General features: G+C 37.2%; 1 protein-coding gene across 1 annotated transcript in view; it reads right to left on the reverse strand.

Moving 5' to 3' along the window:
* Positions 1-4,557: 4,557 nt before the first annotated feature.
* The window catches only part of LOC141406218 (uncharacterized), a 51,904-nt gene continuing 39,634 nt past the window's right edge, over positions 4,558-16,827 (reverse strand). The window contains exon 4 of the mRNA XM_073991418.1: positions 4,558-4,938. Coding sequence (XP_073847519.1) covers positions 4,558-4,938 — 381 coding nt within the window. The remainder of the gene's footprint in view (positions 4,939-16,827) is intronic.

The following is a 16,827-nucleotide window of genomic DNA, read 5'->3' on the forward strand; positions in this document are numbered from 1 at the left end:
CAATTCTGTGGTCAAATGGGTCTAATACATTCAAAATATATTAAAATGACGCGTACTTTATATGGGGCCTTATATGGGGGCTATACCAAAACGTGGACCTATATAACCCAACTTTGGTAGGATTATTTTTTGGCCACTGGAGACACAAAGTACCAAATTACAACCAATTCGGTGGTAAAATGGGCCAAATATTTTAAAAATTCCTTAAAACGACGACGCGTCACGCGTCATTTTGTATGGGGGCTATACGAAAGCGTGGATCTACATAGCCCGCTTTCAATACCAAAAGTCCTACGTAAATATAACATATTTTCCCAAAATTTCATCAACCTACTTCAATCCGTTCGGACGCTAGAGTGATTTCCACAGACGGACAGACGGACGGACATGGCTATATCAATGTAGAATTGCACGCTGATCAAGAATATATATACTTTGTGGGGTCTACAATGATTATTTCGAGTAGTTACAAACGTAGTGACAAACTTAATATACCCCCATCATATGGTGGAGGGTATAAAAATGGTAACATCAGGTAAGTAAAGGAACACAGCTTTTATTAATTTATGGGCATTAGGGGTATGTCTTTTCTACAACTTCATATCCCTGTATCATAACGTGATGAGTTTTTACATAAGATTATATAAAATCTTAATTATAAGGTGATTCGGTGAAAAAACCTCACGCACAAAATGATTTTAAAAATTACTTACTTACTTACTTAGCTGGCCCATTACAGAACATTTGTTCCATAGGCCATTTCTCTTTATTTGTGGCTTCGCACTCTAGAATACCTCGCCTTTTCATCTCATCATGCACTTGTTTGCGTCATCTATTCCTTGGCCTGCCAATTCTGCGTGCACCGCCAAGCGGTCCGTATTTATACGCCTTTTTAGCGGGTTCATCATCGCTCATTCTTATTATATGGCCTAGCCAACGCAATCGCTGCATCTCGATACGTTTAACAATATTGATGTGGTTGTATAGCAGATACAGCTCGTGGTTCATGCGACGTCGATATTGACCATCAACGCAGATTGGTCCGTAGATCTTTCGAAGAATTTTTCTCTCAAACACACCAAGCACTGCCATGTCTGCTTGCGCAAGTACCCAGGCTTCGGAGCCATACATCAGCACGGGTAGTATCAGTGTTTTGTAGAGCGTTATTTTTGTTTGACGAGATGTGGCTTTGTTTTTAAGGTGCTTACTTAAGCCAGAAGTAGCATTTGTTGGCCAATACAATTATTCTTTTTATACCCTCAACCTTTAGGCTAAAGAGGGTATTTTACACTTTGATACGACCAAAAATGTGCCTCATCGAAATAATGGTTTTAGACCCCAAGTATGTTTGTGCGATATCCGTTTCAGACAATTTTGAGTAGATCTAGCAATGCCCGTCCGTCTGTCTGTCTGGCAGGCTGGTGCGCACGATAACTCTCGAACGGATCAATCGATTCGGTTCAAATTTTGGGTATTGAAATATTTTGTCCAGATTCGATTTAAGTTCGAAGATGGGCCATATAGGTCCACTCCTTCAGGTACCTCCCCCACAAATGTTCAAAAATTGTCGCAAAACTTGTGCGCACGATAACTCTCGAACCGATTTGGTCCATACTTTGCACATCGTGTAATTTCTACCAAACTTAGATGAGGTTCCAATATGGACTCAATCGGTCCACTTCTTCGGGTACCTCCCACACAAAATTTCGGAAAAGTTCAGTTTAGGACCTGCTCTCGAATCGCCTTTGTTTTTGTTGTAACATCTTGTATTCACTGTCCCCTATACGAAGGTACAAGTTTCCTCAGGGGCAAGTCCATACTTCCTGAAAAAATAACCTGAAAGTTGAGAAACAAATCCTATGACACCATGTTTATGGGTGGAAGCGCAAGATAATTCTCGAACGGAAATGCCGATTCCGGCCAAAATTTGGCCTTCGTAATATTGTTTCCAAACTTACTTTAAGTTCGTAGATAAGCCATATCGGTCCACTCCTTCAGGTACCTACCCCACAAAAGTTCAAAAACATTCGGAAAAATTGTGCGCACGATAACTCTTGATGGAAGTGACCGATTTGGTCCATACTTTACACATTCTCATAATATCTACCAGATATAGATCAGGTTCGAATATGGACTATATTTGTCCACTCCATCCCGTACCTCCCACACAAAATTTTGGATAAGTTCACTTTAAGACCTGCTATTGAATCACTTTGATTTTTGTTGAAGCAACTTACATTCGCTGCCTCAATTACGTTGTTTCAGGGGCAAGTCCATACTTCTTGAGAAAACAGCCCGAAAGGTGTAAAAACCCCCTATGGCACCCCCATGGTCTATGTCGGTCCATTCCTTTAAGTACCTTTTCCGCAAAATTTTTTAACTTTAATCCTAATCAACATTTTTGTCGGTTCATACGACCAAAGTTTTGAAACACTCTAAATACATAAGTTTTTGTGAAAAAAGTGTTTCAATTTGCACAGGCTGAGGGTATATCTCTGTCGGCAACGCCGACTGATACTTTTTTACTTGTTATTTCACAACTTATGTCGTTTGTTGTGTTTACGGCGGTGCCGAGGTATACGAAGTCTTTTACTACCTCAAAATTATAGGAACCAACTTCAACAGTTGGTCCGATATCAATCAACTTGGTCTTCTCGCCGTTTACCGCCAGACCCACTTTACTAGGTTCTCCTTCGACCTTCATAAAGGTATCGGTTACTTATTTTACTGATCGTCCCATGATGTCTATATCATCAGCATAAGCAAGTAACATGTGACTATTGGTGTAGATTGTGCCACTTCTTTTGACGTTTGCCTCTCGTATAATCTTCTCTAGCAGGATGTTGAAAAGATCACACGAAAGGCTGTCTCCTTGCCTGAAACCTCTTTTGGTACAAAACTCTTCGGAGAGATTCTTTCCTATTTTAACTGATGATCAGTTAGAGTCATTTTACAAAGCCGAATGAGCTTTGCGGGGATACCAAATTCAGACATGGCTTGGAATACCCTTGACCGTAGCGGACTGTCGAAGGTTGCTTTATAATCGACAAAAAGGTGGTAGGTGTCGATCTGCATCTCTTGGGTCTTCTCCAGGATTTGCCGCAGGGAAAATATCTGGCCAGGTCTAAAGATGTATTGGTATGGTCCAATTATTTCGTTGACCATGGGCTTTAGTCGTTCGCACAATATCCCTGACACTATCTTGTAGGCGATAGGGAGAAGACTTATGCACCTACAGTTGGAGCATAAAGTCTTATCTCCTTTCTTATGGACGGGACACAGGATGCTCAGGTTCCAATCGTCGGGTACGCGTTCTTCCTGCCAAATGGAGCTAATTAGCTGATGCATACACCTTATCAGCGTGTCGCCTCCGGTTTTAAACAGCTCGGCTGGTAGGCCATCAGCTCCTGCTGCCTTATTATTTTTCAGCCGGTTTATTGCTGTCTTTACTTAATCTTGGCCGGGTGGCATACATTCAATACCATCTTCTGGGATTGGATCTGTGGTTTCTTCGTCGACTTCGCTGCTAACAGTTTGTAGAAATGTTCTTTCCACATCCTGAGCAGTTACCAAATTGCCTTGCTGGTCTCTACAGCAGGATGTGCCTGTACCAAAGCCATCTGTTTGATGTTTCACTCTTTGGTAGAATTTTTGGACTTCATTCACCTCGATTTGTTCACACTCCCGCTCTTCCATCTCTCTCTTTTTCCTGCGGAAAGACGTTTCTCCTCTCACCTTTTCTCCCGATACCTCTCTCGTGGACTACGCGTTGCTACTGATTGTAAAGTAGCCCTATACGCCGCATTTTTCTCTTCGGTAGCAGCACGACACTCCTGGTCATACCATGGATTCAGTGGTGGAGGTCTCTGGTATCCAAGTACTGATTTTGCGGCTGTTTGCATGGAGTGGGCAATGTTTTGCCATTGTCCTGATGTGTTATCGGGACGAGGAGCGCTTTGATTAAGCAGTTGGGCCAGTTGAGTGGAATATGCTGTGGCTATCTGTTGTGATTGCAGCTTACCGATGTCCAACTTCCGTGTTGTGTCTGTTCGCACTTTGTTTGTTACGATTAAGCGGGTGCGTGCCTTTCCGTGTCCGAGTCTATGTTTGCACCTCGGAACGATCGTACATCCAACACGCTTGATGCATGTCTTCCATCTATCACAACGTGATCAATTTGATTTCTTATTCTTTGATCTGGCGACAGCCAGGTGCCCTTATGAATATTGAGATGCTTAAATCTGGTACTGCTAACTACCATGTTTCAAGGAGCTGCAAAGTCTATCAGTCTTATACCATTGTCAGATGTTTCACTGTGGAGACTGAATTTCCCGACTGTTGGGCCAAAGAACATCTGACCTTTTGCTTTTCAGTAGTGTTTGTGTAAAAATGATAAAAAATGCATTTAATACGGGCACATGCATATTTTTTTTTATTTTGAAAATTATAGAGAAAATATATTTTATTTATAGCTAAACGTTCACTATAATTATAAGTTTCCTGCCTTTTAAAATCCAACTTATAACTTATTAAATTATAAATTATAACTTAATATTATTATTCAATTTCATAATTATCATCACCTTGAAAGTTGTCATCTAAATCGACATGAAGAGATTCGTCGTCATAATAACCACCTTTCTCCTCCATCTTATGATCAATAGCCATTAGCCCATTGGTATCTGCATCATCCAAATGCTTCCACAAATGTTCAAAGCGAGGATCTTCTTTCATTTGCCTTATGATTTCCTTTAGAAGTCGCGGATCGATTTGTGAAGCATCATAAGACATATCCTCCTCATTACCCATAAAGTCCATATATGGATACGGATTATCGCTGTAAACATCTCCACCACAAGAATCTGGCATCCAATTTGCATCAATATCATCATCATAATGGGCCTCTACATCGGCCAAACCGAAACGCTTTAAGTCGTTCTAAAAAAGAAAAAAGAGATTTTTTTAAATATCAAAATATAAAATGTCTCTACTTATATCAAGGCTAGCCACAACCCGTTTAGATTCTTTGCCCAGCCTTGCTCAATACGTATATAATAAATATTACCTCATTCTCAATAATAAAATCTCGAATATCAGCCCAAGTTGTTGAGTAGAAAAATTGAATTTGTATTGCGACAATAAAAATAAGTTGGTTTTTCATGGTTGCCGGTATTTAAATGTGGATCATTGCTTTCGAAATAAACAAAATAACCAAATATTTATTTGTTGATAATCATCTTTATGGTGAATTTGGTGCATAGACCATAAACAAATTGCGGCTAGAGAGGGGGAGAGGGTGGTTTTAGTCACAAAAAAATGTTTATGATACAAACAAAAATTAACATTGCGTCCGGCAAACTAAATATTTTGGTAATTCAAAATAAAATTTCCAAAAACCAAGAAAAAAATTGATTATTATCTAATATCCATGAGAACTAAACATTCGTTGACCTTAATTAACTCGGAAGGTCACACAGAAAAATTTGGAAAGTTTGGTAAAATAAAATTTTATACGTGGTAGAAAGCATCCTTACTATGTATGCATGGTGTTCAAAAGAACTTTTATAGATCGAATAGGAGGTCTAACAATCTTTTTGGGATAAAAGGCCTTGTGAGGGACTGATGCGTATAGAAGACCTCCTAACGAAACAAGACTTCCAACTAATCTTTTTTTGATAAAAATTTCTTAGAAGTCTCTATGGATGAAATACCTTTTAACGGACTTAGAAGGTGTCCGATCCAATATTTAATATTTGGCAGATGTACTTGAAAAGTACACGGCCGACATTACTGCCATACAGGAAATACGATGGAACGGGAAAGGCGTCACAACAACACCTAAAGGTGACGCACTGTATTATAGCTGCCATGACACAAAGCATGAGTTTGGTTGCGGATTTGTAGTTGGTCGGAGGTTAAAACATCAGGTCTCCAGCTTCACTGCAGTGAATAAAAGACTCACTACAATTCGATAAAAAGCAAAATTCTTCAACATCAGCTTTATTTGCGCTCATGCTCCCACTGAAGACAAGGACGAACAGACCAAAGATATTTTTTACGAGCGCTTAGAAAAAACTTATGACCGTTGCCCTGCCCATGACATTAAAATGATTCTAGGCGATTTTAATGTCAAAATTGGAAAGGAGAATATCTTTCGCCCAACAGTCGGGAAATTCAGTCTCCACAGTGAAACATCTGACAATGGTATGAGACTGATAGACTTTGCAGCTGCAATAAATATGGTAGTTAGCAGTACCAGATTTAAGCATCTCGATATTCATGAGGGCACCTGGCTGTCGCCAGATCAAAGAACAATAAATCAAATTGATCATGTTGTGATAGATGGAAGACATGCGTGTTGGATGTACGATCGTTCCGAGGTGCAAACATAGACTCGGACCACTACCTTGTTGCAGCAAAGGTACGTACCACATTAAACGTAGCAAACAAAGTGCGAACAGACACAACACGGAAGTTGGACATCGGTAAGCAGCAATCACAACAGATAGCCACAGCATATTCCACTCAACTGGCCCAACTGCTTAATCAAAACATTCCTCGTCCCGATAACATATCAGGACAATGGCAAAACCTTACCCACTCCATGCAAACAGCCGCAAAATCAGTAGTTGGATACCAGAGACCTCCACCAAGGAATCCATGGTATGACCAGGAGTGTCGTGCTACTACCGAAGAGAAAAATGCGGCGTATAAGGCTTCTTTACAATCAGTAGCAACGCGTAGCGCACGAGAGAAGTATCGGGAGAAAAGGAGAGAGGAGAAACGTCTTTTCCACAGGAAAAAGAGAGAGAGAGATGGAAAAGCGGGAGTGTGAACAAATCGAGATGTACAGGAGACAGAATGAAGTCCGAAAATTCTACCAAAGTGTGAAACATCAAACTGATGGCTTTGGAACTGGCATATTTTCCTGTAGAGACCAGCAAGGTAATCTGGTAACTGATACAGATATTGTGCTAAGGATATGGAAAGAGCATTTTTTCAAAACTGTTGGTATCCAATTGTAGCGAAGTCGACGAAGATACCACAGATCCAATCCCAGAAGATGGTATTGAATGTATACCGCCCAGCCAAGATGAGGTAAAGACAGCAATAAACCGGCTGAAGAATAATAAGGCAGCAGGAGCTGATGGCCTAACAGCCGAGCTGTTTAAAACCGGAGGCGACACGCTGATAAGGTGTATGCATCAGCTAGTTAGCTCCATCTGGCAGGAAGAACGCGTACCCGACGATTGGAACCTGAACATCCTGTGTCCCGTCCATAAGAAAGGAGATAAGACTTTATGCTCCTACTATAGGGGCATACGTCTTCTCCCTATCGCCTACAAGATAGTGTCAGGGATATTTGGACCATACCAGTGCGGCTTTAGACCTGCCAAGTCCACCATTGACCAGATATTTACCCTGCGCCAAATCCTGGAGAAGACCCAAGAGATGCAGATCGACACCTACCACCTTTTTGTCGATTATAAAGCAGCCTTCGACAGTCCGCTACGTTCAAAGGTATTCCAAGCAATGTCTGAATTTGGTATCCCCGCAAAGCTCATTCGGCTTTGTAAAATGACTCTAACTGACACAAGATCTTCAGTTAAAAATAGGAAAGAACCTCTCCGAAGAGTTTTGTACCAGAAGAGGTTTCAGGCAAGGAGGCAGCCTTTCGTGTGATCTTTTGAACATCCTGCTAGAAAAGGTTATACGAGAGGCAAACGTCAAAAGATGTGGCACAATCTACACCAATAGCCACATGTTACTTGCTTCTGCTGATGATATTTTTTTTTTTCGAACGTTCCCACGCCTCACTTTCCCACCCCTGTCGACCGAGGGGGCGACCTCCCTTTTACGTAGGGATCGCGTACACACCATAATCCGCATCATGATGGGGTATGAGAGGGAAATTGAAAACCAGCTACAGAATTTACTTCATCAGCTAGTTAGTTACTTACTAATACATTTTTATATACTATTCATTTAAAAATAAAATTATGTTAGATTTTATAAGGTCAAGGCTCATGCCAAAGTCTACATTACAATACATGGAATTAAAATCTACACACATTTTGTTAATAGGATCTCCCATAGAGTAATTCGTGCGGTGGAAATCTCTAAATAAGGGTTGATAGTTTCTAATTGTTCTACAAGGAACATTTATTCTAATAGATGATATTAAGAAATCCGAGGGAATATTACCCATTAAAATTTTATGCACCATCATAGTGTTTAACATTGTGCGTCTACTTTTTAATGTAGGTAATCGAATTAATTTTAACCTGCTTGTATATGAAGTCAAGACAAAATCGCTATTCCAATGTAAACCTCTCAGTGCAAAAAGCAAAAATTGTTTCTGCACTGATTCAATTTTATATATATGTAGATATCATGGGACGATCAGTAAAAGAAGTAACCGATACCTTCATGAAGGTCGAAGGAGAATCTGCTAAAGTGGGTCTGGCTGTAAACGGCGAGAAGACCAAGCTGATGGTGTCGACGCGCAATGCGTCCATTGAGCTCGGACCGACTGTTGAAGTTGGTTCCTATAATTTTGAGGTAGTAAAAGACTTCGTATACCTCGGCACCGCCGTAAACACAACAAATGACATCAGTTGTGAAATAAAAAGAAGAATTGTATTGGCCAATAGATGCTACTTTGGCTTAAGTAAGCACTTTAAAAACAAAGCCACAACTCGTCAAACAAAAATAACGCTTTACAAAACACTGATACTACCCGTGCTGATATATGGCTCCGAAGCCTGGGTACTTGCGCAAGCAGATAAGGTAGTGCTTGGCGTGTTTGAGAGAAAAATTCTTCGAAAGATCTACGGACCGATTTGCGTTGACGGTGAATATCGACGTCGTATGAACCACGAACTGTATCTGCTATACAACGACATCACTATTGTTAAACGTATCGAGATGCAGCGATTGCGTTGGCTAGGCCATATAATAAGAATCAGCGATCATGAACTCGCTAAAAAGGCGTATAAATTCGAGCCACATGGCGGTGCACTCAGAAATGGCGCAAACAAGTGGATGAAGAGATGACAAGGCGCGGTATTCCAAAAAGCGAATCACGAAACAGAGAGAATTGGAGATCTTTTCTTAGTTCGGTCTATAGAACAAATGTTCTGTAATGGGCCAGCTAAATACATAAGTAAGTAATTTAATATTTTATACTAGCGTTGCTTGCCCGTCGTAATGAGTTTTAATGACAACTTTCTATGGACTTTATGCATGACAATTCAAAAATAGGTATTTTCTACCTCACTTCATCGGTCCATTGTCAAAACGAGGAGGATTTTAAATTTATCAACAGATTTCGTCTGTACACACAGAGAAAAATATTTTTCGCTTTTTTGGAACAACAATATCTAATTTTGTTCCAACAAATAATTTAATTGTTCAAGCATTGCAATTGCAAATCTAAAAATACAATATTTTGCTCCAAATTTCTCAATATTGTAAAAATCATTAACAACACCGATGGTAGGAAATATCATAGTCTAGAATTTTTACAAAAACTATTGTCAGCATAGAAAACCTGTTACTGAATTTTTTGATTTGATCGTTTATAATTCTCATATACATTTTCCACATAACTTTGGTATAAATGTCACCGCTAATATTGTGAGTATTGACAAGCGCAACACATGGCCAGGTTTTGACAGGTTTAACTAAAATGGCGACAAATTGAATGAAGAAACATAACTACTTCATTGCTCTCATCCTCCAAGCATCTGCCCCAACATACGGAATACCATAAAACCATAACAAATATGAAAAGAAGATGAGAAAGAAGAACAACTAAAAACAGGAATCTCATGGTGTATGTACACAAAAAAAGAACTCAGATAAAATATAAAAAAAAAAAACAAAGATAAGAGGAACTCTGAAAAACAAAACTCAACAAATTTTTTTTTTCGGAGAATAAAATTGTCGCAGAAAAGAGAATAATATTGCCCAGCAGACAAAAACTATTGTTGCATATGACAAAAAGAATTGTGGTAATTAACAAAAACGATTGTTGGAGACACAATACTAACAATATCTTTACTATACATACTTTGCTCTTCGAATCATATTTTTTTTCTCTGTGTGTAGCCTTTTTTTCTCTTACGAACTTTGTCGGATTTTTTCGCCCATTGATGCTGTTTAGGACTTATTATCGTCCATGTCCCCTGTCCTTGCTGCTAATTGCTGCTAATTTGATGGAAATCGGTTCAGTAGTACTGGAGATTTAACATATTGAAAAAACAGGCGTGGCTGTAGTACTAGAGATTTAACATATTTAAAAAACAGACGTGGTTGGGTCTTTAGGCCGCAAAGAAGTACTTAAATTGTAGATTAATCCTTAAATTTTAAAAATGCCGCATATGGGAGGTTCCCCGCCCCCTCTGAAATTCAATAAAATATGTACCCTGTTTTCGGGGGCCATACCTGTACATTCTCTGACAATTTTAGAAAAATCGGTTCAGTAGTTTGTAGATGTAACATAATGTAAAAATTGGGCGTGGTAAGCGACCTAATCACAGTTATCTCGCAAGTTAATTTCCAAACCGATACAATCGTAATTATTGTAAATATACCATTTTTAAAAATTAGGGTACAGGGAAAATACCCCGCCCCTTTCGAAATGCTATTAAATTTGTAGCCTATTTTATGACGAACCTTTCAAAAAAAAGAATTATCAAAACTGGTCCAGCCGTTCTCAACTGATGTTATTACCAACGAACGACATTTGATATAGCATTTTTAAAGACATAGGGTATAGGGGAAACCCCCGCCCCTTCCGAAATTCAACAAAATATGTATCCTATTCCCTGTATATTCCATAACAATTTCAGGAAAATCAGTTCAGTAGTTTTTGTAGAAAACCTAAGTTGGGTTATGACGAACATTTCAAAAAAAGAATTATCCAAATCGGTTTAGCCGCTCTCAACTGATGCCATTACCAACGAACGACATTTGATTTTTATTTATAAAGATTTTATATATTTTATATTTAATATTTTCTATTTTATATGTTACTAGCAAATACCCGCTACTTCGTATGCGGAAAGGGAACAAAATATATATAAACAATATTTAATACGGGAATGGTGAATACTGGAGATTGTGTTGTACTAAGACCTACTTTTTATTACCAATATTTTTTCGATTGTAGTCAGAATTTACAAAAAAATCTGCGTATCGCATCCCTACACAACTACCATATTTTTTATTTCGAATTTCCAAAACTACGTATCATAATGCAAATTTCAGATTTGACTCCTGGTTTTAACCCTCCACTAACACAGCATTCCTTTCCAGTACGAATTTCCAAACACTAAACTTTATCTCACCCCTTCACAACAACAATTACGCACATTTATAATGCAAGGTTCTAGCTTTAGCGATTTCGCGAAGAACCCGAATAGATCCGTTAAATTTTCGGCATTCAAAATGGCCATAAAAATCCACGTTTTCGTATATCCCCATATAACGGCACCTCTCGACTTAGTGTATTTTAAAAGAACAAATCTATATTGTCCAATTTTCTTTAAATTTGGACCTTGAATACTTAGAGGATATACAAGTTTAATTTAAAAAATGTCCATTTCAATCCACGTTTATTAGAAGAGATATTTTGAAGATTTAGAGTATTTTGAAGATCTTCTGCACATTTTCCAACCAAAATTCGGAATTTGTGGCATGAAAGGTCAGAAAAACTTTTTTTTACAAAAAATTGTACTTAATGTGCACGGGTATGTCAACCGTATATAATGGAAAATTTTTTGCTCGCATTTCAATTTAGGTTTTTTAACAAAATTGTCGCATTGGACCACTTTTTCAAATTAATATACCAAAGCGGTTAGAACAAAAACATTTTTGAAAAGATACTTCACGTTTCACTACTTAATTTCAGTACATTATTTAGAAACACCTTGGCGATAACATCAAATCAATGGAACAATATTCAGTACAATTTATCAAACTCAGAACTTTGTCTCAAATTTTAGAGTGATCTTCATAACAAATATTTTTCCATTTCGTATTTTTTGTACAAATAGCGTATTTCCAAATAATATAATCCCAGCTTTGTTCCTACACCAAACACCAAATTTAGTACCTTAAATGTTTACACAATACCAAAATGGTTTTGGTTCCAACATGTTACCCAACTTTTCGTATACATAGGTAAACGTTTCAAAAATTACTTCCTTATATTCAACATATATCCTAACCCCAATTCACTTTTCCAGCTTTATCTTTTCCCCTGAAACCCATTATAGTACTATTTAGTACTTTTTGTATAAATAAGTACGAATTTTCAAAACCTCCTCCCTACCTCCACTCGAAACACCAATTGCTAATCTAATACCGAATTTCAAAATTCCAGTTCTACCCTTTACAAAATCACAAATTGTACAAAATTCTATACCATATGGCAAATACCAAAAGGTACCAAATTTTGTACCATTTAGCACTTTTCGTACACGATTTTCCAAAATGTACTTTCATATCTCAGCACTATCCGTTCACCTAAACCCAATTTATAGCCAATGTAGTTCCTTTTAGCACTTTTCCATAAGTACAAATTTCCAAAATTACCTCAATCCTACACTCCAACAATAATCTTTTCACGAAAATACAAATTATAGCGAATTTCGTACCATTTAGTACTGCTTCGTGCACATTAGTACGATTTTCCAAAGCTACCTCCATATCTCAATTCTATATTTTCTATATTCCAACAGTAATCTTAATTTGAAATTTCAGGATTCCAGCTCTTCAAATCCAAATCATACTAAACTCACTACCATGTAGGACTTTTTGACCTTTGGTACATCTTTCATACTCTTCATCAGTGACCCCCATTCCAAATTTCAGGATTCCGGCCCTATTCGTTAACCCTTATCCAAATTGTACTATATTGAGTACTATTTAGTACTTTTCGTAAACTTTTAATTCCAATTTCCAAAAACCGTTCATGATTTCATGATTCTCGTTCCAAATTTCAGGATTCCAGCTCTATCCGTTCACCCAAACCAAATTGTACTAAATTTAGTACTATTCTTGCACTTATAGTTCGAATTTCTAAAAACCTTTCGTTGCTACTCTCTATCAGTGACCCTAATTTCAAATTTCAGGATTCCAGCTCTATCCGTTCACTCAAATCCAAATTGTACTACATTTAGTACCATTTAGTACTTTTCTTACCCTTATAGTTCGAATTTCCAAAAACCTTTCATTGTTACTCTTCATCAGTGACCCTCATTCCAAATGTTTGTATTCCAGCTCTATACGTTCACCCAAATCCAAATTGTACTAAATTTAGTACTATTCGTGCACTTCTAGGTCAAATTTCCAAAAACCCAGCCTTATCTCACCCCTACACACCAACAGCAACCTACACCCAAAATTTCAACATTCAAGCTTCAGCGGTTTCGTCTGGGCGCTAATGAATCAGTCAGTCAGTCAGTGAATACCTCACCTCACTGCTCTTTTATATGTAGATATATAGATATTATATTTTATATTTTTATATTTAATATTTTATAATTTTTATTTATATTTTATATATTTTTAATGTTTTATATATTTTATGTTTTATATTATATATTTTTATATTTAATGTTTTAAACAAAGGACGAGTGTTTTTTTGCGCTTAAGGTCTTTATTGGGATGTTATTTATTTTGTTGTTACCAATATTTCGCAATAGTTTACATTGCATCTTCAAAGGTCAAATAAAATCAAAAAAGAAATTTTATATTTTATTTTTTATATAACATATATTTCATATTTATACCCTCAGCATTTATGCTAACGAGGGTAAATACACTTTCATACGGGCAAAATGTGCCTCATCGAAATAATGGTTTTAGACCCCAAGTATGTTTGGACGAAATGTGTTTCAGACAATTTGGAGTCGATTGAGCAATGTCCGTCCGTCTGTCTGTCTGTCTCTCGAAGGAATGCATCGATTCGGTTCAAATTTTGGCTATCGTAATATTTTGCCCAAACTTAGTTTAAGTTCGAAGATGGGCTATATCGGTCCACTCCTTCTGGTACCTCCCACACAAAAGTTCGAAAATGTTCGGAAAATTTGTGCGCACGATAACTCTTTAAGGGAGTAACCGATTTGGTCCATACTTTGCATATCATGGAATTTGTACCAGACTTAGATAAGGTTTCAATATGGACTCAATCTGTCCACTCCTTCGGGTACCTTCCACACAAAATTTGGGATAAGTTCAGTTTAGGACCTGCTCTGGAATCGCTTTGTTGCTCTGGAATTTTTGTTGTAACAACTTCACTGCCCCCCAAACAACGGTAAAAGTTTCATCAGGGGCAAGTCCATACTTCCAGAGAAAATAGCCCCAAAGTTGCAAAAAACCCCTATGACACCGTGTGAGGTGGTTGAAGCGCAAGATAACTCTCGAACGGATCTGCCGATTGGGTCCAACATTTGGCCTGAGTAATATTTTGTCCAAACATAGTTTAACTTCGAAGATAAGCCATATAATTCCACTCCTTCAGGTACCTCCCCCACAAAATTTCAAAAATGTTCGGAAAAATTGTTCGTACGGTAACTTTTGAAGGGAGTGACCGAATTGGTCCATACTTTACACAACCTAATATATCTACCAGATATAGATCAGGTTCAAATATGGACTATATTTGTCCACACCATCTGGTACCTCCCATACAAAATTTCGGATAAGTTCACTTTAAGACCTGATATCGAATCACTTTTTTTCTACTTCTTATTTTTTATTCTCTTATTATTATTACTAGCAAAATGCCCGCTACTTCGTATGCGGAAAATGAAGAATATACAAATAAACAATTCTTAATATGAAAAAAAAAATTATGTATCAACACCTATTTTAAATGATTTTTAATTTAATATTGTTCGTACACCTTTAGTTCCAATTTCTAAAAAAAGAAAACCTTGTCGCATTACAACGGTGCGGGTAGTTGTATCCACTTTTTCCAACCGAAGTAGTTGTAATTTCGGAATTTGTGATATCAAAATGTATTTCCGCATTTCCAACAACAGCTCAATACCTTGGCCCTCAGTGACCTCCATACCTAATTTGGCATATAAAAAACCTCCTTATCTAAAAACTAACACTGAACCTAAACAAAAATGCGAAATTCCAGCTATATCCCTTTATGCAACAACAAAACGGTACCAAATTTAGTACTAATAATAGGTAATAGTTTCAAAACTTACATCCCTATATCAAAAACTATATCGCAACAGCGATACCTATTTAATGATCCTTATCTCCATTCAGTACCCCAACCGCTATCCTAATGCCGAATTTCACAATTTCAGCTCTACCTTTTATGGTACGTATATCCACAATGACATCCATAACTCAAAACTACACACCAACAGCAACTATAGTACCAAATTTCCGAATTCCGTATACAAAATTTAGTACCATTTAATACTTTTCATACGAAAGTGTAAATTTCAATGACTAACTCAATCCTCCACTCCGGCAGTAATCTTAGTTCTATATTTGAGGACTTTACCTCGATGCGTTAACCAAATTTAAATTTTATCACGTTAAGTATAATTTAGTACTTTTGGTACACATAAGAACGAATTTCAAAGGTTACTTAAATCCTCCACTCCAACAGTAATCTTAATTCCAAGTTTCAGTACCATTTAGTACTTTTTTGTTACCTAATATTAGATATTTCCAATATCATTTCAGCCATTAACGACTCTCATACCAAATTTCAGAATTTGTACGCATTAAAAAACTACTTATATGATCGTTCATCGTACCAAATTTAGTACTTTTCATACACGTGGGTATAACCTCAAAAAATTACTTTCTTATATCAACCATTTGTACCAAACGCGATTCTCATTTCCAGCTCTATCAGTTCCCCCAAACTAAATTATAGTACTTTACAAATACATAAGAACGAATTTCCGAAACCTCCTTCTAAAATTCCAAAACTTCCTACTAACCCCTTTACACAATAAAAATTATATCAAATTCTATATCACTTACTACCTTTTATAGTATGCATTTCCAAAACCATCTCCATATCTTAACCCCACAAAAAAAGTTTAAAATTCCACCCGTGCCTACACCCGATACAACATTTATACATCTTTAGTACTCTTCGTAAATATACAAATGTTACACACCAATACCCACCCTAACTCCAAAAATACAGATTCCAGCTCCGTCCCCACACCCAACAACAAATTGAGTACCATTTAGTAATTTTCGTAAACTTATCGTACGTATTTTGGAAACCACATGTCTCAACCCTACACTGACAATTATACAAAATAACAACATTAATATTGATTCCAAATCTCAGAATTCAAGCAGTATCTGTTCGTCCATTATCAAATTGTACGAAACATTGTTCCATTTAGTATTCTTCGTACCCATAAGTACGATTTTCCAAAAGTACCTCAATTCTTCACTTTTACAGTAACTTTAATTCCAAATTTCAGAATTCCAGCTCTCTCCGTTCAACCATATCTAAATTGTACGAAATTTAATACTTATCATAACGATAAGTACGAATTTTACAAAACTCCCTCAATCCTACAACTCAACAGTAATCTTAATTCCAAATCCAAAGTGTACCAAATTCAGTACCATTTAGTACTTTTTGTACCCATAAGTATGAATTTCCTAAACTTCCTCAATCCTACAGTCCAACAATAATCTTAATTCCAAATTTCAGGATTCCAGCTCTATCCGTTCACCCAAATCGAAATTGTATGAAATTAAGTACCATTTAAAACTTTCCGTACCCATAAGTACTAATTTCCAAAACTACTTTAA

The sequence above is a fragment of the Musca autumnalis genome, unplaced genomic scaffold (assembly GCF_047663935.1).
Source record: "Musca autumnalis isolate F117 unplaced genomic scaffold, ASM4766393v1 scaffold_5, whole genome shotgun sequence".
Lineage (NCBI taxonomy): Eukaryota > Metazoa > Arthropoda > Insecta > Diptera > Muscidae > Musca > Musca autumnalis.